The 27,445-nt window shown below is 35.1% G+C and overlaps 2 protein-coding genes across 8 annotated transcripts in view; both read left to right on the plus strand.

Moving 5' to 3' along the window:
• LOC6044757 (centrosomin) overlaps positions 1–27,445 on the plus strand; it is a 36,736-nt gene that overhangs the window by 3,996 nt on the left and 5,295 nt on the right. For 2 of the 7 annotated variants that reach the window (XM_038260384.1, XM_038260389.1), the window contains exons 2-4: positions 18,441–18,484; positions 21,614–21,870; positions 21,992–22,498. In XM_038260384.1, coding sequence (XP_038116312.1) covers positions 18,441–18,484; positions 21,614–21,870; positions 21,992–22,498 — 808 coding nt within the window. Of the gene's footprint in view, positions 1–879; positions 1,381–11,411; positions 11,545–14,601; positions 14,904–18,440; positions 18,485–21,613; positions 21,871–21,991; positions 22,499–27,445 lie in introns of those variants that run through there. The other 5 variants (XM_038260385.1, XM_038260386.1, XM_038260387.1 and 2 more) reach the window with 5 other exon arrangements.
• Positions 25,080–26,361, plus strand: LOC119768866. Its single transcript, XM_038260391.1, has 3 exons — positions 25,080–25,318; positions 25,385–25,840; positions 25,897–26,361. The coding sequence occupies exons 1-3, from the start codon at positions 25,133–25,135 to the stop codon at positions 25,927–25,929; spliced, it is 675 nt and encodes a 224-aa protein (XP_038116319.1). The 5' UTR covers positions 25,080–25,132; the 3' UTR covers positions 25,930–26,361.

The raw sequence follows: 27,445 nt of genomic DNA on the forward strand, positions 1-27,445 counted from the left end.
CCTCGGATTCGTGATCAGGGACAAAAGTTACCCCTTAGGACAAAGTTTCACGCAAATCGAAGAGGGGTCGGGGCAACTTTTCCCGATTTCGTGTGAGTTGGTAGAGAATTACCCGTATAAATCAAAAAAATGTTGAAAAGTGTTACTTTTCGAACAAGTGCTTTAAAGTTCAACTTCTTAGCACCCATTTCAGTGCTGAAAAGTAGAACTTTTCAGCATTTATTTTGAAATGTGTTGCTATTCGATTATGTTATTTTTGGTATAGAAAAGTAGGCAATTTCGTCTTTCAAGAATGATAGAAAAAGTAAGTAGTTTTACGACGGAATTGCAAAAAAAAATATAATTTTCTAATCATATTTAATGAAAACAACTCTTGTTGGACCCCTCGCCAACTTCCCTCCCATCATTGTGTACTGATTCAGAACACAGAATGTTCCATATGCTCGTAGGGGAAATATACCCATTTTAATCACACTAAGCCTTTCGACCAATTCTCATCACTTTTGCCGTTTCTGCTATTAAATCAACATTTTCAGATGTTTCAACAATGGAGAGTTGCTTGCTCACTTTTATTTGAGCTATTTATTACTTTGGAACAGTCAAAAACACTTTATATAAGCTGTAATTCATGATCAAAGTGCTGATAGGCCGATAATAGAAATAGGCTGAGAAAGGGTATAGTTCCCCTATTAAATTCACAGCCTGCTGATTGCACGACGAGTACTCACAAACTCGCACACAACCACGTGATTCTCGATTCTCTCACACACCACCCAACACAACCCATGCTGGTTGTGAATAGGGAAGAGAAGAACGCGTCTGGGAATCTTGGCAACGAGAGAAGATTTTTTCCCTTCTGCGCTCAGTATCGTAGTGAGACTTCCGCCGTGCGGATCGTAGCCGTCGTGCAACGTATTTTGTTCACCCGTCATCTTCTTATTTGCGCTTTGACAGTTTTCTTTGCGGCGCGTCGCTTTGATTACACGCGAGTCGCGCTTCCGGTGGTCAGTTTGAAGTTATCGACTTGCTTTGATTTCGTGAGTTTTGCGTTCTGTTCGGTTATTTGTGCAACTTTTGGAGATTGCTTGGATTGTGTGGTCAGTTGTTCGGCCATCGCAGCATCCGCCGGGCATGCGCGTTTGGTTGTGATTCACAGTGAAAAAAGAACGAAGAAAACGTGTGTGCTCTCTAGAAATGTCATCACAAAAGTCAACAGCAGTTGTGTCGAGTTCATATCGCTCTCGTTCGCGCGCTGTGCAGATTATAAATAATTTTGGATTATCGTGCCAAAAAGTGCGCGCCATTTCTTGAGGAGGAGAACAGCGGCGACTACTTCGAAGCAGCACAGCTAGCTTGGATTAAAGTGCATCGACATTCCTGGTAGAATCGCGATCAAGCGAGTTTTGATCCCAAATGCAAATTCCATACGGATCAACAAAGAAAGCGATGTGACTCACATGAGTGGCACATAAAGACAGAATAAGGAAGAAGTGAAGCAATTTGTTCTGATCGAGAGCAAAACAAGTTCAAAAATCTTATCACTTATCGCGACTGATTTGTACCTGAAAATAGTTCAAAAAAAGTGATAACACATGTGCCATCCAAGTAGTCCCCGCAGGATTAACGAGGGGCGATGAGTCATCGTTTGTCGAAAATTGTGATGATACGTCGTCGTCGTGATTGGCGGTTACACCGCCGGGAAGAAAATTCTTCATCAACATTGGAAGAGGGGGAACGGTGTTTATGAAAAAGGGAAAATCATAAACGGCAGATGCACGCTGGAAAAAGGGGGAAGACGAAAACTTCTCCTCTTGAAACGTGTTTCCTCTCTGGATAATGGAACGCAGGGGGGAATCTTCGCGTCGAATTCCGACACTTTTTTGGTGATTTGAAATTTCACACATTTGTTTATAGTATGTATAAGCGTATATTTATTTATGAAAACTAATTTGAATTTAGAATATTTTCAATTTGAATTTAAGCAAATTTTTTTGAAGAAAAACAATCTCAATTCTCTATGTTCAAAACAAGGGAAATCAATCACTCATCGCCGAACGAATCTTTGACCGCAGAGCCATTCGCGGGCGAGCACGACTCGCTAGCTACCAGCGTGGCGCTCTTTTGGCCTGCACTATCACATTTTGCCGTCAATTAGAATTTGTCATGGTGGAAATTGCTGTCAAAAAACATTTTTTTTTTTTTTTTTTTTTTTTGATAACATTGATTTTAAGCAATTTTTTAAAATGATCAAAGCAAAGTCGGACTATTTTGAGTCAGATTTGAGCGACAGTGCGCCATCGATCTCTTTGAGCCATTCGAGTGAGACGGAGAGCAAAAGAGCGAGAGAGCGAGTTTTCAGTTACGATTTTTGTGAAAGTGAGAAACGGTAGGAATGGATCAGAGCAGTTTTGTGTCGCGCTCGATTTGTGCTCACGAGTGAATCATGAACTCAAAAATCGTGATTTTTTTTTATTTTGTTACGTCAAACGTCAAATTTGTGGTCTGTGACCCCATTTTATCACATATGAATGGTTGATTGCCTATAAAATCACCCAAAACAGTCTCTCAATCTTTGATTGAAAAAATGCTAACTCCTTTTCTGTAGTTTAGGGGGCATACTTAAGCTCTACAATAATAAATAAAACAATGATTTATTTCGTTATTCCAATATCCGAAATTTGATTCGAATAATCAAATCTGGCCTGTACTTCAAAATGCCCCAATATTTGGCATAACTCCTACGGTTGTACGGTCAATTATATTGAAAAAACAGTCATCTACGTGCAATTCGTGGATATTGAAAAAAAATGTGGAAAAAACGTGGTGATTTAATGCGTTTTCTACTCGCAACAAGAGTCGCGCACAGAGCTACGAAAGCGGACCGTTTGTAAACAGATTTTATTTCACTGCATCAGCGCTCTCATCTGATGGCAAACGGAATGTGGCCTTCAGTTGTCACTATTTTCGCAAAACAACAATAAATTATTCTGAACTTTCCAAACAGACAAGGCAAAAGATCGTAGGGCAGATGTTCCTATTTTGGACCTAATGACCTATGACTATGACCTAGGAGGCAAATTAAGTGAAAAAGAAATTATTTTGAAATTATAAATGCATCGAACGAAGTTGACTTTATAGCTGTCGGCCACCATTGCTAGTACCAACCACTAGTGTCTTCCTTTTAACTACAAGGACTTCGCCGCCCTGGGCTCCTAAGTGTATGAAAGTATGGCACGGAGCGACGGCGCCGAATACCCATATTTACACAAAGAATTTTAGAGCGCCCGCCGTGGGATTCGAACCTGCGACCTCTGGATTGTGAGTCCAGTGCGCGGTCCGATTGATCCACACGGACGGGACAATTATAAATGCATCACGACTTGTAAAATGCATCTGTAAATGCATATGTTGGAAGCCATTATTATTTTGTTGCATTGTGTAACCGGATTGTAATGTTTTTCTAATCGCTTGAAATTGATTGCAAATTTGCAAAGCCATACACTTCAGAGCTTCTCTTCATCAAAGTAACCGAGGTCGGGATTCCCAACGGGGATGCTTCTTCGCACAGAACGCACTCTTTTAATCGAGTTTGACGCGACTCACGAGACTTGAATGTCGCGCCGCTTGCTTGGATGGGAAAATCGAGAAAAACAAAGCACCCAAGATTGAGCGTTTGAAAAGCGTAGCTTTTCACCATAGGGGCTAAATATAAAGTCGCAGTACGCCATAGAGGACTGTCTTGAGGACGCACTTGGATACACTTTGTGGGCATTGCCGTGAAAACTAACTCAATAAACAGGTCATTACAGAAACAGTTGAAGGGTTTAATTTTATCTCCGGTGCGAGAAACCGATGCAGAGTGGATGCGTTTCGAGACAAATTGTTGACTAGTGTTGAGGATTTCAAACTAATCCTATAGTTTTACAAGGGTGCCAAGAGATCGGTTGGTGTTGAGTTACAATTGGTCTATTTTGGTTTTTGGAAAAATTCCAAATAAACTACCTTTTGGAACAGAAATCCAACACCCACATTTTCCAGCCTCTTTCAAACGACATTGATAGTTTTGTTTGCCCAAATTTTCCTCAAATTTATTGTTATGCTATTGTTGAAACTGATTTCATCTCCTCCACGCAAGAATTTTCCAACATTTTCCAACTTCCAAAAAGTGATCAAAGTAGACAGCACGCTCTCGTGGAGGGCGGAAAACATTTCGAACGAAAAATGCTCACCGCCTGCCTAGACGGCGTTCGTTCGTTGGTGGAGTTTTATTTTTAAAGCTTCGAGATGTTTTTTTTTGTGTGTGCCGGTGAAGTTTCCGTCGTGGAGGAACGACCCACCTGGGTTTCCGCGTCGCTGTACTTCTCCGACGAACGGTGCCGAAAATAATTCGGTGGAAATTTGTCTCAACCGGATGGGCCGGAAATTCGTGACAAGCACAATGTATCAGAGTGACTCTGTGTGGTTGTGTGATTTTTTTTTTAGATTTTTGCTAAAAAAATAATAGTTTTCGAAATATAATTTAAAAAAATCGGTATCTTTATCTCTTTCAAAATCTTTTTTTTTAAATAACAAATTTTCCCTGAGTTATTTACGACAAGGGTACGATCCCACCCAACTCTAGAACCGGATGTTGCATCCATGTTGTACGTTCAACGACGACGACGTGCCTTAATAAATGAGAGTGCATCCAAACGTTCTCGTAAACAATTGGGAGCACATCTAGAGCGAGCTCAAAACACAGCGACGGTGGATGAAATTTAAAATAATACTCATTTTCCTGTCTGAGGAGGAGTATTCGGTAGGAAAAAATGAGAGACTAACAAAAGAAACCCGCATTTTTCCAATTATTTTTCGGCTTTTTTTTTTTGTCGTATGAATGAACGCAGCAACCGCTGGAGGATGTGACATTTTTAAAGAACCCCGAAAATGACGGCAGCCAGGTCATCGTCGTAGGAGGCCATGCTCGGGGTGATCTTACACGGCTTGCTGTGAGCACCGCCAAGCCAATCAAGCGAAATAAATTAAGATTTATGGCGGATCGCACGCACGCGGTATTTCACGAAATCAACTCACATTCGGTTAGATTTCAACGTCACCGTGTTCGTCGTCGTGAATTACAGGGGTCGTCCCGTGATTTTGTTGGTGTAAAGTACGCCGCACGTGAAAGGAAACTTCGGAGATGAAGTGCACCTGCGGTATTTTGAGATGGTTTAAATGTTTGAGTTTGTGACATTTACGAGTCGTTAAGAGGAGTTTGATAGTCTATTTACTCAAAGTCCTTGGATATAAGGGTGTAGAAGCCATAAACTGAGAAAATATTAGATCAATCAGTTAACGTTTTAAAGTTTTCGTAAATAGACTCTTTACGACGCTAGTTTGACACTGTTTGATCATGAAATACATACAAAAACATTTCATTCTAGTAGTCGAGATAACAAATATCACAACTCGATATTTTTGAAGTTGATAAGTGGGTGTGCATGGTAGTTTATAAGAAAGTGAGCATGTTTGCTCAACATGATTCCATAGAATTTATTTCAAAATTATTTCTATTTTTGAATGTGTCATTCTGAATTATATTTTTTTTTTCCTTTTTTAGTACCAAAACTTCGACCCAATTTTCCCCACCGGAACCTTGAATGTCCGCGCAATTACCCTCGATCTGGATCCGTCATGACGCCATCGAGATCGCACTTGTCACTCGCGCGCGCCAAATGTTTTCCCGATTGTTTATTTGGATAAACGCAAGCCAACAAACATGATCGCGGCCTCGCGATCGCAAATTTGCTCCAACCAGAGAAAACAGTCGTTCAAAATAGCTTTTCTTGGGGAGTTAAAAGTGCCGCCACCGCGATCGGAGATCGAGCGTTGAAGAATTCTGGAATTTTACACCGCCCTGCCACAGTGCATCGCTTGAAATAGATAGCAAACCCCCTTTAAAAAGTGCATGGAAATGCCGAAAATGAGGCAACACTTACTCGAGTGATCTTCGTGGGTTTGGACCACTTGAAGAACGGCTTATCTCCAAAAATAGGGAAGAAGCACGTTGCGCAACGCGCTCTTTGGGTCATTTGACTACACTTTGTGGAACTTGTGTGGTGCCTGCCGGCAGTAACAATTAGCCGCGAGTACGACTTCGTTTGGCTTCGTTTGAGAGAACGCACACCTACACAGCCCGGCGTCGATTCGGCGTTCATTCAGCAAAACGATGACGATCGCCAGCACACACTTGTTTATTCATAACTCAAAAAAAGGCAACATATCGACCACGTTTCTTTATGCTGCGTGCTCGACTCTCTAGAACACGGTTCCCCCCCTAGAGTATCTAATTTTAGCCTCGCGGGGACTTGTGAATGGCAGCCACTCGCGCGCTCTCAATCAAACGCACTTTTCTCCATCCACCCAGCCACGTTTGATCACCAGCAAATTATGACCCCAGTGGACACGTGCTTTGCATTTTCTGTCAACGTAGGCGTGGGGCGTACGCGGGAATGGCGCCAAATTTGTCTTCTTTTGCCGCGGTCGAGTAATAACAGTCGAAATTTATCGTCTCCGATCTAGTTAGCCACACGGCGGTCGTTCATCTTGGTTGATTTAGGGTGATTCCAACTGATGATGATCATCATCACTCTGGTAGGGTGGTTGCAAAATATGCATCTGCTTTGATGCCCACACGTGTCCAGCGATTCACATGCCGATCGGCAAGCTGAATACTGTGTGTAGGCAGATCTGGTTGGCGAGGTGTCGCTCGATCGATCAATCATTATCATAAAATAATGCATTCTAACAGCGCGCGGGTAGAATCGGTATTGACTGATGGCGAGTTCCAGTGCGCGATGTGTGATCTGCCCACGTGTTAGAATTTTAAGCGACGCATTGTTCTACTTTAATCGTTGGTGGTGGCTGTGGGAGAATTGTTTTGAATTGCCTTGATTTCAATGTCACCGTTTCCAAAAATACCAAAAATCTCAGTTTAAGAATGGCTGTGGCATTTTTTTAAATCATTCAAAATTTTAAAACAAAAGAAACAGTTCTCCTCGAATTCTCAAAATGAGTTATTTGTATTTTTTTTATTTGTTTGGCTAAAACTTTGTGGAGGGCCTTTCATTTTGGAGCAATTTTCAAAAAAATGAGGATTTTTGAAATTTAAGTTTCGTTTTTTTCTGGCTGAAGCTTTACGGGTACCTTACGCCCAAAGAAGCCATTTTGTATCATCAGTTCTCCATATCGTTTTCCATACAAATGTGGCAGCTATCCGTACAAAAATGCAATGTGAAAATTCAAAAATCTTTATTTTTTGAAGGAATAAGCAGTTCTCTCAGATTTCGGTCATTCGATTTTTTTTTTGTATTTTTTTTTAAATCATCAATTTTTTTTTACCGTGTACCATTTTTTCAGTGGAGTCCAACTTTGCAGAAGACACCAAATCGATCAAAAAATTCCTTCAAAAGATACAGATTTTTGAATTTTCATACATCATTTCTGTATGGACAGCTGCCAAATTTGTATGGAAAATTATATGGACAAACTAATGATGCAAAATGGCTTCTTGGGGCATACCGAAGGCACCAAAAAAGTTTCAGTCGAATTAAAAAATACAAAAATTAAAATTCTAAAAAAATACCGATTTCGTAGAGAATTGCTCATATGTTAATAGATTTAGTGACTCCTGCGAAGTGTAAGGTATGGATGAGGACTCCACCGAAAAAAAATAGGGGAACAGCATCTAATTCCAGCGTGCCTCTAATGTTGGCAGGTCAGAACTTTGACATTCAATTAAAGCTATTTTAAAGCGTTTTCAACTGAAATCTAATGATAAATAGCCCATTAAGAAGTGAGCAAGCAAGTTTCTATCAAAAGTTTTGCGAAATTAGTTGTTTAAATAGATACAATCGGCAAATTGGATGGAGTTAGGAGAGAGTGCTTAACCTGCCAAACATACGAGAATTTCCCCTATACGCAGAAAAAAAACAATTTTGTAAATTGAAAAAAAAAAACTTTTTTCACTTAAATTTCAAAATCATTTTTTTATTTTTGGATACGTTCTAGAAGATATAAAATGCCATCCTTTCAGAAAAAATTAGGATAGGCAAAAAAACTTTTGCCAAGTTTTATTTTTTATAAATACTGATTTACAAAAATCTTTTTAAAAAAATTGACTTCCTGTTTAATGTAAAATCAAATTTGCAATCAAAAAGGCCTTACATGAAATTTTGGTTAATGTTTTCAAGTTATGTAGCTATTTAAACAACTTTAAAAAGCAATCGCAGTTTTCAATTTTTAAAAATAATTTCCATATTTGAAAAAAAAAATTTAAGCAAATTTATCAGCAAAGATAAAAAAAGGAAAAAACGATATTTTTTGTGTTGCCAAAATGATCCCTGGTTTTTAATCACAAATATCTTAAAACATTCGACTTTTAAAATAATAACTAAAAATATCATTCAGTCCAGACTTGATTATCCGAAGGCATTAGAAAAATTAACTTTGGATGATCCCTAAACTACTTAAAAGTGATTTAGAATTTTTAAATCCAAGATGGTAGCCAAAATGGCGGCGATAAAAATTTTTAAAAAAATGCATTTTGTAATTTCGAAAGGCCATCAATTATTAAAATTTCACTAAGATGGGGTCGCAGAACTCAAATATGACGTAAAAAGTAAGAAAAAAACGACCGCGTGTCACTTCAGGATACCAAAAACCAGCATGGCATCCCGAGCATGCTTGGCTTATTTCAGATTTTTTGAAACCCGCTAGAGATTAGGATTGTGCAGAATCTGGTACAGCAAATTTTGTGATATTGTTTACTCTTTTTTATAAAAATATTTCAGGATTTTTTTTAACGGCTGAAAACACTAATTTATAACATTTCAAAAATTGTGCTAAATTAAAAAAAAATGGTAATATTTTTATTTAAAAGAACAGAAAAAATCACAAATTTTGTTTTATTTTAGGTTTTTTAATTTACATTTATCTTTTTTAGTTTATATAAATTTGGTAGTGTTTGGCCTATACTACCACCTCCAGTTATTAATTTTTTTTCTAATTTTTAATGTTTTTACAGTCACTTTTTCATTTTTGTTCCAGAATGGCACCATTTTTTGGTTTAGAATGGCACCATTATCATTTAAAATGTAAAAAAAACTGTGGAATACTAATAAAATTACTGCGTACTTATTTTTGCATACAATATAGGAGATGTTAGTTAAAAACACAGCCCTTAAAAATATTACATTTTTAAAAATATCGGCAAAGTCACATACAACATGTCAAACTTCCAAACCTAAAATTTTTATTAAATTTTAAGAGTTCTTCTTTCCAATGCTTTTTAAAGATCAAAAATTGGTTGAAAATTGATTTTTGGCATTTTTTTAGATCGAAGCCTGGCTAAAGGCGGGGTTTGGTTATAGATGGTTAAATTTCGTTTGACAATATTTTAGATTGATGTTTATTTAGTCCTCCAAAACATTTCAAAATATTTCGAAAAATGAGGATCACATTTTAGTGATGAAAAGATCTCTAAAAAATCCTAATCATAACCTGCAGCTTTGCTGAAGACACGAAATCGATAAGATAATTTAAAAATTGTTAGTTTTAGTTTGTGTCATTTATATTTCTTAAATTCATTTCTTAACTATTATCTTTAAATTTGTTGTCAACAATAAAACTCACTCTTAAAACAACAATTTCAATTCTCCCTCCCTCCTCTCATTTAATCGCGCCAGCTTTTGCGTCTCTCAGTAGGCCAAACAATTAGCCGCCTCGCAGCGCTTGATTGATTTTACATATTTTGAAGCTAGATACTGTGTAGCAGCAGGCTGTGCTGTGTGCGTTCAAATCAAACTGTGCACGAGTAGGTGGGCGCGCGTGAATTACTTCTCTGTTCTATTGGCAGACCATTTTGTTTTGTTGCATAATAATCGAGTGTCACCTAGTAACACGAAAATTGCCGGTTTTCAATCTCAATGCTCAGACAGAGGGTGGGTTGGGGACGTCAAATACTTGGAATATTGCTGTGGGGGTGGCATCTGCTTGAAGTCCGAAATGGGAAGAAGCTAATTGCTTCTCTTGTTTTGAGATGAGCTGACCGTTTTTGCTTCACAGATTTCTGCACAAAACAATCGCTTCATTCATCCCAGTCGACCTTTACCCAGAGAGTACGTTCCCGATTCTTGGGTGTTCCAATTCGGTTAGATTTCACAAGATAAAAAGAAGCACACTCACTCATGAGCTACTTGGATCGCTCATCAGCTCGGTTTAATCGCACTTGTCTTAATCGACTGCATTTCGGCATCGGCATCTGCTGCAGTCCGACCAGGCCTACTGCGCTCGAAATGATGAAGTCTGCTTCTTCTCGCATTTCGGCCCCCAACCAACGTGGATTAGCTTAGTCTTAGACTAAGGTTGATGCATTGAGCGAGCCGTTCTTTGCTCCTCCAATTCGACGTCATCGTGCTATCTTGTCGCACCCGCCATTTTGACGTTCCGAGAAAAACGCGTTTTAATGTTTGACCTTGAATAAACAAAAACGAGAGCACGCAATGTAAACAATAACAAACACGTTTTGTTAGGCTAACCATTTTGTGCATTGTCCCAAAGTGTGGTTGAAGTTGGTTGCTGGAGTCCCGAGTTATAATTACAAATGTTTACGGTAGTCTAGCTTGTACGTGCGACAAACGCATCCTGACTTTCCTGGCCTGAAATCCCTATGGCCTTTTGTCGCACTTACATCAATTTTCATGGAGTGACAAGATAGCACGACAAGATTGAAACTACTTTCATATGTAAAGTGACAAAAATGCACGGAGTTTTTTCGGTTTTTGTTGAATATCTCAGGATTGAAGTCGAATTTGGGGATCTGTGAAGGTCAAAAGGTGAGGCATTGTGAGCTGCACAAAATGGCGTTCTTAACTCAATTTGGCCCAAAATGCACGTACGACAAGTTAGCACGATGGCGACGAATTGAGAGATGTGCCTCTCGGCTAGCCCCAGTTTAATGCGTCTTGGAGTGGCCAGACTAAATATACACAAATGCATTTATTTAATTTTATCTCCGTCTCTGGTCGACGCTTTCAATAAAATTAAGCGCGAAAACGTGCTCGATTACAAACTGTTGGAAGCGCAGTATTTGTACTAACGGATTATGGTCTTAAAACCAAATACGCGGGCTTCAACCCTGTGACCACGTGCCAATATGCAGTCCATATTATACTTGTTGCATCCCTCTTGAATGAAAAACTCGCGCCGTCGCGGCTTCGCTTGGTTTTCCACGGACGTTCATTGCTATGACAGCGGTCGTCGTGTAAACAAACCGCTCGCGACGACTTGAAAGTTCGCCTGCTTGCCCATCGAGCAATCTATTAATAATATTTACTCTGGCGACGGACGCGGTTGTGTAGGTGAATTTTTCCGTCAAAATTCCGTCCATCCATTAAATTTTGGCAGTTTTTGAGATCTCCGCGGGAGTATCGACCACGTGCGAAGGAAATGAACCAGATTCGTGCCATTTCCTCGTTGCAGTCGCTGCTAATTAGCGTGAAAGCCGTAAGTTGCATATAAAATCTCTAGCGCAGAATGGTTTATTTTCCTCCAAGAAGACGGCGAAGGGAAGTGGTTTCGTAACCTGTGCAACCATTTATGAGATGCATCATCGTCAAACCCGTCGGGAAAACGTGAGAAGGAAGTGCTGAAATGTTAGGATTCTGCCCGTTTGGCAATCTCTCTCCTAATGCATTAGCATCAGTGATGTTGTTTATTGCGATCGAGGCAGTAGGCCTGGCGCTTCCGTTGGACCAGACTAGAGGGATTTCCCCGCTGGTGTTCAACGCGCTACAAGGCCTACTCGATGTGTGAAATATCTGGAATGACATGAAGGAAATTTACTTTATTTGTTGCTATCGATTTATAAAAATAACCTTTTTCGTTGCGAATTTTATTCATAAATATTTACGTTTTCGTTTCCCTCGTCGGGAAAATATTTCTTAGTATAAATAAATTGAAAAAGCGTTGTATGAAGGAGGAAACTTAACAAAATTGGTCGATTTTTACCGAAAGACATTCGCGAGCGAAGTTTGTTCTCACAATTGTGATTCGAGCTTGGATTCTAGTAGGAAATTTAGCGCTCTACAACTTTGACGAAGGGACCAAATTTTAAAAACGTATTCAAAAAAGTTTTCAACGAATTGAAAAAGTAATTTTCTATGAAATTTTTTTTCACAAGCTTCAACCCCTAAGTATTAATGTTTAAACTAAATAGAGCTTGCTCAAATTTGGTACAGATGCTTAAAAAAACAAAAAAAAAAACAGTTTTTCGCTTTGTTTTTTTTTTTTCACTAAAATTGAGAATTTTGAAAAATAGAGAATTTGCATTTTTTGCAAAATATCGGGAAAGACTGTTGGCTTCAGAATACCTTTTTTTTATTTTGTACAGTAAAATCTGCATTGAAAACTAAACTTGTTTGACAAAAACAAAAATTGTTTCCAATTTTGTGTGTTGATTTTTCTTTGTCAGCAGCTACAACCCTAAATGTAGACTTATTTTTGACGTATCTATAAAAAAAAATTAAAAATCTTGATCGTTAGAATACGTTTTTGAAAATTTTGCCTTTTCCGTTGAATCTGTGCTTTTTTTAAATAAAAACAATAGCTTAGTTTACCCATTTAGGCCCATTTAGGTTGTTTTGTTTGAAATGAGTTTTATGTATTGAGGACATGTCAAAACTAAAAATATAATTGTTGAAAATAATTGCTGTGTAATTCTTAACTTCTAAGCTACTGAAATCACCAAAGGATTCGATATTTTTTAGTTGGTAAAATCCTTTTTATAAAACAATTTTAGACTGATAAAATCGGACAAATAATTTCTGATAAAGAGCTGATCACTGATTACAGAAAAATTATGTGATTATGTGTTTTCAATTGGCCTTAATTTTTAAATTTTCGGCAGCTATAAGTTTATTTTTAATGTTTAAAAAATATATGAAATTTTCCTTTTTTGTTGTAAAAATAATTTGCAAATTTCAAAATCAAGCCTAACATTTCAAAAATGCTAAAAACACATTTTTTACCTTTTTAAAAATGTTAGGATCGATTAAGAAATCTTGAAAACAAAAATATTCGAAGTTTAAAATCTAACCATTAGTTGCCGAGCCATTGTTAGGTGAAAAATGAGAGATAATCTTAAAAAAAATACACACAAAATATGAAATTTTATTTTTCTCAATTAAGATCTCTAACAATGATACTCCATCACAGAAACTTTGTCCGATTATACATTTTAGCTAAAATTAACCCTCAAATGGATATAACTTGAAAACCACGAATTGTCAACAAAGTGGTATTGAATCTTCAAAAATGTGAGTTTTTAATAACTATTTTTGATTTTTTCCAGAGTTCATTTTCAATATTACGTGAAAAAAAAAGTTCAGTCCACTAAAACACATATAAAATTACAACAAAGAAAAACGCACAAAAAAAAAAAATATTTTTTGGAAATTTCAGGATTAAAATTTTAAAAAATATATGCTTTTTGGATTGTCAGGGCGATGCCAAAATTCCTTCAACCAAATAAAAAAAAACATTGAATCTGACAATTTTATTTAAAATTGTTCAAAAAGTAAATAAATATAAAATCGTATACCTATTTTTTTAAACTTAAAGCCTGAAAATTCCGGCTTTGAATCAATCAAAATTTGCTATGCAAGCCAAAAAGGATTGTTTGGTTCGATCAAATAGTAGAAAGTCTCTGTGAGTTTCAAATATATTATTTGTTATTTTTACATATTTTGTATTGTTTTTTTTTAACCAGAATTGACAAGGCTTCATACATAGTTAATCGGTATTTAAGGGACTTAATGCAAATTTGTGTAAAAAAATCGTGATACATGAGATTTTTTATTCAAAAACTACATCCAACTTGAACAAATGTATTTTTTTTAATATCAGAAAATTTAGTTCCATAATTGCTCTACCAAAAAAATCTAAAAGTAATAGGTAGGACATTTTTTAAACGCTTACCTGTTCATGAATGGTTTCTTTGGGATTTTCCTGCTGCCACCGAGTTGTCTTTTCAATTAGTTACAGTGTAGTGTTTGAAGAGTGATGTCAACCTAGACCTACATCCCAGTGTTAAATCTTCAAAATGAATTCAAATCAAACTGTTGTTAAAGAGTTATTCCCCAGCATGACAAGGTAAATAAATGTTTATGGTTATAAGAAATCACATGAGTTTGGGCAACCTTCAAAACTTGAAACATCTGCTTTCCACTAGACGATGAAATCCGTCGATTCCCTGGAATTTTGATCGATAAACAATCCTCTGGGTGATTTTTCCTTGGAAACTGTTTATAGCAGGCGCTGCTCGTATTCTCGAGCACGAGTACTCGCGCCAACTGCGATCGCCACGTTGCTTGGCGCCCCCAATCTCTGCCAAATTTTGAACTTTACCCAATTCGCGATTCAACGTATAACGATGAAGAATTTCGCTCGGAAAACACCACCACGACGACGATGTATCATCCCCCAAATCGCTGGCATTCGACCAGCAAAATCTACGATTCTGTTGTTGTTTACAAATTCCGTACCGTACTTGCAAATCCACAGGAAGCATAAAACCAGCGGAAATTTAGTGCCAATCAGTTCGGACGCGAGTGCCAAACGGGAAGAAAGTCTCAAATCGTTCTAGTCAAAGAAACCAAAAAGTAGAAAAAGATGAATGATTTGAGTGTTTTATAAGAGAGAAAAAAATCAAGTGTGATCATAGCAGGCGTAGCAGTGCTCGGAAACCCGGAAATAAACCGCCAATGCCGATGAGTGGCCATGTCCGGAATCTTCAAATATACTCCCAACCGGGCGGCGGCCAGCACGCCCAACCGCCGGTCAGCGTTCGGTGTTACGGGATTCGGGTAAGACTGCCGAAAGGGTCGTAAAAAGTGTTCACATTCTTCTGGTGGTGGCGGCGGCGGCGCCATCGGCTTAGTGACTTGGCAGTGCATTTGGTTGCGGAAAGTTTACTTATCTCAAATGACCTATCAACATTTTGATGGGATCAACCCATCGGAAATCGCCAGATGCCGATGGGAAGTGTTTTTAAATATTTGGCAATCGAGAGTGACTGAAATGGATTGGGTCGAAGTGTGCCTTGAGTTTTTGTAACGGCGAGTGATCTCAGCTTTTAGTTATTTATGGTTACTGGGATCGTAAAATTGATAACTTTTAGTAGATAATATCCAGATGATTTTAATGGCAACTATTTCAGTTTCCAAACAAGTCAACCGAAAAAAAAACACAGTGCAATCAGTTCAAACAGCACCAACAAGAGAGCGAGTGACCAATTGACTCAATTATTGCAAATTTCTTCTCTCTACTCAGCACCCGTATCACTGTTTACACAGACCCACGAGTAGCCACCATTTGTAGCACTTTAGTAGTAGCATCAACGCATAATACGTTATGATAAGTGTACAACAGCATTCACCACTACACATGGCCTACTAGAACGGTTATTACGGTCGCTATCAGTGGTTTTTGACGGTTACTTGATCGTCAATACAACCAAGGAGATTGATGGAATGTTTTAGTAACATCCTTCGGAGCGATAAGACAGTTAATTTATGCGTTCCTATTTACATAACAAATGAAGCTTGCTTTCAAACAATTAACCCATAAACGCTGATTATTTCGTCAATATTATACATTTTTCAAATCTAATTCTGTGTTTTACAAATAGCTTGGAAAAAATGAAATCAAATAAAATAAAATATATTGAAAACTTAATTCGTAAAATCTTAAAAAAAAACTACAGGTCCATCAAACAATTGTGAACATTTTTGTTCCTGATATTAAATATTTTAATTTGAGTCATAAAAAACCGCATTTGTTACTGAGTTTAAATCTGAATATTTCTGATAAGATCGAATAAACCAAGTTATCATTATTAGCTTTTTGGGTGTTTGAAACCGTCTAAGTAAAAAGTATTCAAAAAGATACCAAAACAGCAAAAAATAGTTTATTGGACGTTTTCTAAAATAAACTCCGGAAACATGAATGTACTAAATTTTTAATCGAAAATTGCGGCCAAGTGACATAAATATTCATTAATAAATAAATTTAGTACAAAAGTAACAGGCAACAAATTATTACTTATTTGATATCGCTGAATTTGAGAAAAAAATAACACAATTTCGTGATGATCGAATATTGAAATTTGGGAAAATCGAGCTTTAACTGTAAAAAACAAGGAACTTCAAAAAATTTCAAAAACCACTTTTTTATCTAAAATATTACTCCAAAAATGCTCTAAAGTAAGCCAAGACGGCTACCAATATGGAAGCGATGAATTTGTTTCATGATTCGATTGTTCAAAGATTTTATGGAGAGCTTCGAATAATTTAAACGTCTAAAATAATTTAAATGAAAAAAGCGTTTCAAAATGCATTTTACACTAGTACAGTTGTTTTGCAATCATTAGTTTAAAACTGCGAGACTGAAAAATTAAGTCTGTCATTTAGAAATTGCAAAAAATCATCAAAAAACTTAATTTTTCAACATTTTTATTTTTAAAACCGCTCTATCTTCACAAGGATTGGACATAGGACAATGGTCAATATCGAGACTTTTTTGTAAAATTGTCTGGGGAATCTTTTCTTACCATCGGTTTTTGAAAATTATGACGTTTAGACCACTTTTCAAAAAAACAGTTTTAGTAAATGATTTTTGTATGTTATTTTTTTTTAGTAGAGACATACCATCCTGCATTTTTCGTGAGTCTTTTTGTATAATTTTGGGCTATTTCCTCAATTTTGAACGAAAAATAATCGTGACATCACTTTTAAACTTAAAAATTGAAAAATCTCATGGAAGTGGCGTGTATTTTTCTTTCAGTGTAATTTTTTTCAAAAAGCCCGTCCAATTTCCTACAAGTTTGTCTTTGACCAGTTTTTGATACGTTGCATACCCGGGCAGACGGTAATAACAAAATTCATGCCATTTCAATAACAAATATTCTTAAAATAACAAAAAGTGTTATGGAATCTTCTTGAAAAATCCATTTTTGCATAAGGGTTTAATAACAGTTTATGTTATCATAACAAAATTTGTTATTGGTCTGATATTGGTTGACAGCCAAAAAAAAATTGGAATAACATTTTTTGTTATGGAAGAATACCTACAACTGTTATTAGGATGATCGGATTAGTCGTTAAAATAACAAAAAATAATAACAAAGATTTGTTCGAAGAATAACTAAAAATGTTATTAGTCTGTTATTACAATTACAATCCAATAACAAAAAAATCATAACGACGAATAACAAATTTTGTTATAAAATAACATAAAATGTTATTGGCCTAGTATTTTCCAGTATCAAGAAATGTTATTTCCGTCTGCTCGGGTAGGCTTTGAGTTATAGTATTTTTTTAAATTATTTGAAATACTTACGCCCTTCTCAAATGTCATTTTCGAATACAATTGGCTACATATACACTAAAATGGCTTATATAGGCCTGAAAATCCCTGATTTGAGTTGGAATTGCTCAAAAACGAAGTTATAATATAATTAGATTTTGTGTGGAGAGCTGAGAACATATTTTTCCGTAATTCACACTGATAACAATGTAAATATTTGCACTTTTGTGCCGCATTCACCATTCTTACAATCTCAGCAATAATATCTGCACCGCAAACCCTGCGTCAGCCATAAAAATGTTTTATTTTTCTTCTCAAAACTGCGGTCATCGTGACCATCCCTCAACCCAATTTTGTACAGCACTTTCGCCCGTCTAACCTAGAACCTAATTAAAATAATGTCTTCCCGGCGTTCGTCATAATTCGACGAAAAACACTCACTTCGTCAAGTCAAGTTTAGTTCCGCGGTCAACGTACCCGGGCGATATTTAATAGGGGTCGTCATTACCATCACAGCGAGTGGTGAGAGTATTGTGCGAACCTCTTAATTAATTTCGCCTCCAAGTTCGAATTGAATTGAACTGTGTGTGATTAGCGAAATTGTTCTACAACGACGATAATTGGCCTCCCGATCATCGTCAAATTCAATCAAACGAAAGTCAAACGTTTTTATTTCCGCTTTTTTCTCGGAATTGTATGGTCGTATTTGCCAGTTTCGCAGTTTAATCGGAGACTAGACATGGTGTCTTGTGCTTAAAGACTCGGTGTGGGTGGCTGATCTCATCAACCAGATGTTTCTGATTTATGACCGCACTGCGTACTGCACTGCCTTGACTGGGAATCGCCAATTGGGCGTCGTAAATGTGGGGAAAATTGTTGTTTATTGACCTACAATGATTCTCGCGGCGGGGCAGGACCGACCGGATCGGGTAGTGGCAAACAAACAGATTCTTTCTGGGGAAACAATCACTGGGGGAGGGAAAATGAGATGAAATGGTCGTGATTTAGTTATGATTTTGTCTTTTTTCTCTTTACAGTGGAAGTCCCAGTCACCAGAATGATGCCACCATGGATAATTCATGTAAGTATTTATGTCGAAATGTCTAATTATTAAAATCTTAAAATGAAGTTAACTACTCCAATGTCAAAATACGATTGCCAGTCGATTATTCGAAGCTACGATGTTCGAAAGAAATAAAATCGTTGATAATTAAAATCTAAATGCATTTAAATTGTTTTAAGATTTTATAAAAAAAAATGAAGTTTTTTGAAACAAAAAAAAAGTTGTCCGCTGATAAATATTTGCAACAGCCTATTTATGACACGTTATTACAACCTTGCAAATTTTATTCTTTGTATAATTTATGTGGTTTACCGAAAAGCTTTATAATTTAAAAAAATATATTTTTTTTTGTTTTGCTGATGAATTTAATTTTATCAATTTATTTTTTTGTTGTTTTGGGTATTTAAAAAAAATCTGACATTTAATGATTTTTTTTTTCAATTCCGTCGTGAAACTACTTACTTTTCCTGTCATTCTTGAACGACGAAATAGCCTACTTTTCTGTACCAAAAATAACAGAATCGAATAGCAACACTTTTCAAAATAAATGCTGAAAAGTTCTACTTTTCAGCACTCAAATTGGTGCTGAAAAGTTGAACTTTTCAGCACTTGTTTCGAAAAGTAACACTTTTCAACATTTTTTTATTTAAACGATGTATTGACAAAATACATAAAAATTTGACTTAAAATTTCACTCATGTGTGTTTTTTGGAATTGCAAAAAATGTTGTATGGAACTCGATGCAAAACTTGATTTTTTCAACACTCTTCGTATTTATCCAACTCGGTGAACCTCGTTGGATAAATGTACGACTCGTGCTAAAAAAATCCTCTTTTTGCAACTTGTTGCATAAACTACTATTAAGCATAAAAGCATTTTTTTGAATTTTAAAAATATCATACAAATAAAATTAAAATTTTAGAAACCGTAAAAAAATTACAAATTTTAATTTTATGATATTTTTAATAATTTTGAGAACCAACACTTTTTGACAGTTTTTTAGAGTAAGAATTTTCAATAATCATTTGAATTTGAATTTTTATAATAAAAATAAACTGTATTTTAATAATTTTATGAATATATTTCGTGTTGATTTTTTTATGAAAAAAAGTAAGCTTTTTTTAAAGAATTTTATAAAGTTTTAAATAATGTTTTTTTTTACATTCAAAGAAGATTTTTCAAAGAAATTTATATGATTTAAAAAATATATAATCTATTTTTTTAAGGTTGTTAAAATATCTAATTGTTTTTTGCCTTCCTCACTGAGGTAAGGCTATAATCCTGCTCTGAAAATGAACTTTTTATTAAAAGCTCCTAGACCCACCTTCATGTATACATATCGACTCAGAATCGAAAACTGAACAAATGTCTGTGTGTGTGTATGTGTGTGTATGTGTGTGTGTATGTGTGTGTGTATGTATGTATGTGACCAAAATTCTCACTGAGTTTTCTCAGCACTGGCTGAACCGATTTCGATCGAACCAGTTGCATTCGACTTGGTTTAAGGTCCCATACATCGCTATTGAATTGTTTGAAGTTTCGATAAGTAGTTCAAAAGTTATGTATAAAAACGTGTTTTCGCAAATATCCGGATCTCAATTATATGCACGTAAACTATGTCCGGATCCATCATCCGACCCATCGTTGGTTAGGCAATTGAAAGGCCTTTCCAATGAGTCCAAAACATTGAAGATCTGGCAACCCTGTCTCGAGTTATTACCACATAAGTTATATCTGTGTTTTTTTTCTGGAACTAAAAATAGCTGAAATGTGTGTCCAAACCACTCATATTACCCATTTTTGGTAAAAAGTGAGGAAGGCATCAACCGCATAGGTGGATTAGGTTAGTTTTTTTACTAAGCAAAATACGGAATCTCTGAAACTCTAAAAAATGAAGAACTTCGAGAATAAAAAAATAAGATTTTTATTAACTTTTAAACACATGAACATGAAAATTCTTTCTGAATTTTCAAAATCAATTCAAAAGCAATAAAAGTAAAATTTTAGAAACATTGAAATATTTTGGTTCCGTTGTTTTGCAATAAAAGTTTTCAAAAAATGTAAAATTTGACGAAAACAAAAATTTTAGCGAAAAAAGAACTTTAGCGATAGTAGACATCGAAAATTTTAAAAAAATCAAAAAATTTGTAAATCAACCCAAACATGCTAAAAATGATTCTAAACGCAGGGGAATTCATTTTAAATTGATTTTACCTAATTGCACTTAAATTTTCATAAAAAATATTGAAGTTTTTTGAAAACATTTTTTTTTTGCCCCCTGATTTATCGGGCCAACTTGGAAGGGGGGGGGGGACAAAAACTTTAAATAAAATTTGTACCAGCCTTATAAAGTTTTGATGAATTGAAAAAAATACCATTTTATAATTTTCAGAATTAAATTTAAATGGAAAGTTTATTTTTTTATATAGTTTATTGATAGATAGATTTATTGATAGTTTATTTTAGGAGTGGTTAAAATTTGTTATAGTCAGAAATCTAGGATACACTTTAAAACATTTATTTTTTGTAGTTTCAACTAATCAGAGCTCTTCAAGGCTTTTAAATATTTGGACCAAAGATCGGAAACGAAGTAAAACAGTAGAAAAAAAAACCAAAAAAATCTTGCTACCTGCAATAATTTATAAAGCATTTCCTTATACGTTTTGCATCTATATTTTTAAAACTGGGTCTGAAATTGCTTTTTTGAATGTTATTACTTTGTGCATCAGTTTTTGAAACCGCCTTAAATCAGGGGTATTAAAAAACACCCAAAAAGCAAAAACTGAAAATTTGGTTTATTGGTCCTTTTCAAAAAAAAACTCCAGAAATCTTCATAAAATCCTAGATTTGTGGCAAGTCGTTCAAGTCAAGAAGTAGGCTATGATCTCTTGTGTCTCATGTCAAATATCCTAAAAATCCTGCTTGTCAACTTTCGCTAAGACGCGTGGCACGATCCTTTCAGACCATTTTCTATTTTGTTTTCTAAAAGTTCAAAAGCTTAAAAAAAATCTCGGAAGGTCCCGGTTCACGCTCGGATTGCGCTTCCTCCGATGGATCTTTCTGGCGCAGAAGTTTTAGGTTTTTAATTGAGTTCGTCGTTAAATTAAAATTATCAACAACTTTTTTTTTCACTTTCCCCTTTCACAGATTCCATGGGCTTCCGGTCGCCGTCGATGAGCGCCCTGGCCGGCCAAACGTCGCCGGCCCAGGGCCGTTCGCTGCGCGAGTACGAGGAGCAGATGTCGGCGCTGCGCAAGGAGAACTTCAACCTCAAGCTGCGCATCTACTTTCTGGAGGAGAACGCCGGCCTCACCGCGGGTCACGCCACTTCGCCGACGACGGCGGACGGGAACACCTCGGGGGGAACGCCCGAAAGTCTGATCAAGCAGAACATCGATCTGAAGGTGGGTTTGGTCTTGTCTTTTTGGGACGGGTTGACTGGAGCGTGAAGTCATTGTCCGCGGTTCGGTGCGCAGCTGGGACGGAGTTATTAATCAAGGGTTACAAATTTGATTTTTTTTTCAGGTCGAGTTGGAATCGTTGCGAAAAGATCTGCAGGAGAAGCAGGATTTGTTGCTTCAGGCGGGCAAGGCGATGGACCTGATGGAGGAAAGTTCGCGGAAGGCCCAGGACCACAACCGGGAGATTATCGATGATCTGGAGCACCGACTCGAGCTTTTGCATCACGAAATCAAACAGATGGAACAGGCCGAACGGCAGCAGCAGCAGCAGGCGAACATGACGCGAAGCCGGCTCAACGAGACCGGTCTGTTGGACTTTTTGGAAAGAATGGACCACCGGGAGTTGAACGTGCAGGACAAGCTGCAAGCGCTGGAGATGGACAGCGTGGTGCGGCAGTGCCACGAGCAGAACGAGGAACTCTGCCGGAAGATTGGCGAGCTGCACCAGCAGCTGGAGGAGCGCGAGTTGAAAATCGGAGCGCTGGAAGCGGAGGTGAACGATCTGCGGTTCGAGTGCGCTGAGCTGAAGGACAAGCTGGAAGAGAACGGCAAGAGCACGTCTGATGCGGAGGTAAGTTGATAAAATTTGGATGATATTTATAAAATGATAATGAATTTCCTGATTTTCTAAAATTTCTTGAATTTCTAAAATTTCTAGAATTTCTTTAATTTTTTTAATTCTTAAATTTTTTAATTTCTTCAATTTTATTAGTTTTTTTAAATTTCTTAAATTTCTTGAATTTCTTGAATTTCTTAAATTTCTTGATCTCCTTGATCTCCTTGAATTTCTTGAATTTCTTGAATTTCTTGAATTTCTTGAATTTCTTGCATTTCTTGAATTTCTTAAATTTCTTGAATTTCTTGAATTTCTTGAATTTCTTGAATTTCTTGAACTTCTTGAATTTCTTGAATTTCTTGAATTTCTTGAATTTCTTGAATTTCTTGAATTTCTTGAATTTCTTGAATTTCTTGAATTTCTTGAATTTCTTGAATTTCTTGAATTCTTGAATTTCTTGATTTTCTTAAATTTCTTGAATTTCTTAAATTTCTTGATTTTTTTGATTTCTTGAATTTCTTGAATTTCTTGAATTTCGTAAATTTTTTGAATTTCTTGAATTTCTTGAATTTCTTGAATTTCTTGATTTTCTCAAATTTCTTGAATTTCTTGAATTTCTTGAATTTTTTAAATTTCTTGAATTTCTTGAATTTCTTGAATTTCTTGATTTTTTTGAATTTCTTGAATTTCTTGAATTTCTTGAATTTCTTGAATTTCTTGAATTTCTTGATTTTCTTGATTTTCTCAAATTTCTTGAATTTCTTGAATTTCTTGGATTTCTTGAATTTCTTGAATTTCTTGATTTTCTTGAATTTCTTGATTTTCTTGATTTTCTCAAATTTCTTGAATTTCTTAAATTTCTTAAATTTTTTTAATTTCTTGAATTTCTTGGATTTTCTTGAATTTCTTAAATTTCCTGAATTTCTTGAATTTCTTGAATTTCTTGAATTTCTTGAATTTCTTGAATTTCTTGAATTTCTTGAATTTCTTGAATTTCTTGAATTTCTTTAATTTCTTATATTTCTTGAATTTATTGAAATTATTGAATTTGTAAATGTTTTAAATTATTTTAATTTCTGCAACTTCTCAAATTTCTATTTTTTTTAGAAATTTTGGCCTTGAAGAATAAAAAAAACTAATATCATGAATGTTATTAATTTTAAGAATTTAATTAATTTTAAGAATTTTAAGAATAAGAATAAAATTTATTAATTTTATGAATGTTGGGAATTTTATGAATTTAAAAATTTTGAGAATTTTAAGAATTTACGAATTTTATGAGTTTTTTGAATTTTTTAACTTTGTGAAATATAAGAAATTAAAAAATTTCATGAATTTTATGAATTTTAGGAATTTCAGGAATTTCAGGAATTTGATGAATTCTATGAATTTTATGATTTTTTTAACCTTGTGAAATTTAAGAATTTTATGATTTTTATAAATTTTATGAATTTTATTATTTTTATGAATTTTATGAATTTCGTGAATTTTATGAACTTTATGAATTTTATGAATTTTAAAAATATAAATTTAATAATTTTTAAAGAATTTTCAAAAGTTTTGGAGTTTTTAAATGTTTTTGAATGATTTTTTTCATAATCTTAAAAATAATAATTTAAAAAAAAATCTAGATTATTGAAACTTAGTTTTTTTTATGTTTATATATTTTTAAAAGCACTATGAGTTTTTCAAATTTTTAAAACCTTTGAGGATTTTGATATTTTTGGAATATTGAAATTTTGAAGAATTTGATGAATTTGAGGAATCTGAAGAATCTGAGGAGTTTGTAGAATTTGAGGAATTAAAAAAATAAATGTTAAACTTTTAAGATCCTCAATTTTTTTCGAATTTTAGGATTTGTTTAATTTTAAGAATTTGAAGATTTTTTTTGTTTTGTAATTTCTAGAATTTTTTCAATAAATCTAAATAAATTTTCTAATTTTTTAGAACTTTCAGAGTTTTGAAATTTTGAGAAAATTGAAAAATTTGAGAATTTGATGAATTTAATGAATTTGATTAATTTGAAGAATTTGAAGAATCGTAAGAATCTGAGGAATTTGAAAAATTAGATGAAACATTCAAAATCTTAAGATTTTTTAAAAAAAATAAAAAATATGTTTTAAAAATTGTAAAATTTTTAGATTTTTAAGGATTTCAAGAACTTTAAGAATAATACATATTTGTTTTATTTTATTTTGTAGCTTCTGGAAACTTTTGATCCTTTTGCACCTCTGTAATTTTAAATTTCTAGAACTTAAAAAATGTAGTTTTTTTTAATTGTATAAAGTTTTAAATTTTTAATTTTTAACTTTAGGTTTTTTAATTTCATAATTTATAGAATTTTTAGAATTTTATAATTTCTAGCATTATTACATTTTGTTGAATGTTGTTAGTTTTTGAATTTAAAACAAGTTCTAGAATGTTTAAAATCATAAGATTTATTTCGTTTTTTCAAACTTTTATTTTTAGATTTTTTTTAATTTTCTTTATTGAACTGTGTTAGATTTTTTTTTAATTTTATATTTTGTAGAATTTTGAATTTTGAAATTTCATATAAAACGGTAGATCAACATACTGGCAACGATCAGTATGCTTGCAATAATCCGATTTTTTGCCTTTGTGAACTGGAATTTTGCACGTGTTTAGAGAATGACGAAGACGCTTCAAAACTCAATCAATACCAAAGAGGAGCGGATCATTCACTTGAATCTTGAAAATAAGGTCCTGAAGTCGTTGAACGATCAGCTCAAAGAACGCAACATCAAACTGAAGGAGGACAGTTGCACGCAGCTTCGGATCATAACCGATCAGTCCCGTCTGGTGCAGGAAATGAGCGTAACTTGCCACTCAATATTTTTTCGAGCACTTCCCCCCTAATCCTTCACCCTCGACCTCGCACAGGACATAATCGCCACCAAGACCGTCTTCCAGCACGGATCGAGCGGGCAAATTTCCAAATTCAAACGCGAGCGCTCGAAACTTCTCTCGGAAATTGAGCAGCTCAAGGTGCAGGCCGCTTCCGCCAAGAGCCGCATCCGGCCCAGAAGCATGCCGGCGCCGCCACTTCCAATGGCGCTCCAGTTCAGCCGGCAGCGACTCTGTCTGGAAGTGTTTCCCACCCACCGTCTAACCCAAGAGGAATGCTCGTGGACGGGATCGACGGCTCGAAGACACACTTCCAGTCCGATCAAGCCGAAAGCCGTTGTCGTTGGGTCGGGGCAGAAAAAGTCCGGCTCGGAAACGCAGATTGCGCTGATCCGGCAGCAGGAGACGAGTTCCGGTGGCAGTAAAAGGGACGCGAAAGAATGGCCCCTTTCGGGCAGAGCCAGCAAGAGTCAGTACTTTGACAAAATTAAGGTTAGCTTGTGCGGAAGCTGGTTTGATTTTTGTTTTAAATCAGTCCTTTTTTGCAGGGGTTCTTTGCCGACATCAAGAAAATTAAATGAAGCATTTTTTTGAAAATTCAAAGTTTTAATTACATGAAATGTTGCAAGAAAAATGTTTATTAAAAATGCAAAACCCGTTTCAAGCTTATTCTTTACATTTTACCTAAAGAAATACATATTTTAAGGGCATCTCCACCGAGGTTCAATTTGGAAGCGTTCCAACACTACGCTAGGCAAAACCACAGAGAACAGATCTCGAGTGAGTTTTCAAAAAGCCGTAAGAGCCACTGTGACCTCTTACACTAATTTTCGTTTTTCTCGAAAATGAGACAAAATTCCATTTATTTTTAGTTTGGGGCACTTGAAGGACGTGTAGATGAGCAATCTCAAGCGTTTTTGATATTAATTTTTCATAAGTAGGTTGAATACCGATGTAAAAAGGACTTTGTTTACCAATGGCTCTTACGGCTTTTTGAAAACTAATCCGAGAGATGTACATCTAGACTCTAACTTGTGTGTAAACACTGTTGCACTAAAAAAATGCATTGCATACAGTCTTGCATCAAAGAAATTAGAGTGTGCAGGATACGCTTGGCGGCGCCAACGTCGCGGCTGAGAATACTTGACTTAACAAAGAAAAAGGCTCAATAATTTCGAAAGTAAATAAATGTTAACCTCGTTTAAATATAAAATTAACTTCTGTATAATTCCAGTTGACTAAAAATAATGCAAAAATGCATTAACATTAACGAAAACATAACAGGAAATTCATTCAAAAATGATTTTTCAAGCGACAAATTGAAAATATTCCATTAACACATGTTATGTCCGATTTCGTTTTGTTTACCTTCTTTGGCGCGTAAAATTGCAACCCTCTGATGAAGGACAGCCAGACATTGGTCTGATGTCGTTCGTATGGAATGTTTCAGGCAGTGATTAGATGGTCCAACTTTCTGCTACTGTAGGCCATCATGATTTTGGAAGTGGCGCTATCTAGGCGGATGGTGCACACCCTAGCTCTTTTCAACGTATTTTGGTTTGAATTTTTACACACGTTTTTCAATGCTGTTTGTTCAATAATATACATCTGTTCTCTGTGGCAAAACCTTCAATTTAAATTTTTAGATTTCGAGAATCAGAAAATATGTAGAACAAATCAATTCTAAAAGTTTTAAAAATAAATGATTTTAAAAATAAAAAAATCTACTAATTAAAAAAATCTAAATTCACAAAAATCTTTAAAATTTAAAAATAAACAAAATAAATATTAAAAATTTATAATTCTAAAAATTAAAAACATTAAATTAAAAATTCGGACAATTCTAAAAAATTTAAAAATACATAAAAATCTGAAAATTCAACAAATTTTTTCAATGATCTTTCAATGAATTTCAATGATCTAAAAAATTTAAAAATTCAGAATATTTTTAAAATTTTAAAAATTTTAGACCACCTAAACATTTTTTAAGTTCTAAAAATTCTAAAAATCTGAAAATTTCTAAAAATTCTAAGCAATTTAATAATTAAAAAAATTCTAAAAACTAACAAAATTCCAAAAATATATTTTACTCACTTT

This window comes from Culex quinquefasciatus, chromosome 3 (assembly GCF_015732765.1).
Source record: "Culex quinquefasciatus strain JHB chromosome 3, VPISU_Cqui_1.0_pri_paternal, whole genome shotgun sequence".
NCBI lineage: Eukaryota > Metazoa > Arthropoda > Insecta > Diptera > Culicidae > Culex > Culex quinquefasciatus.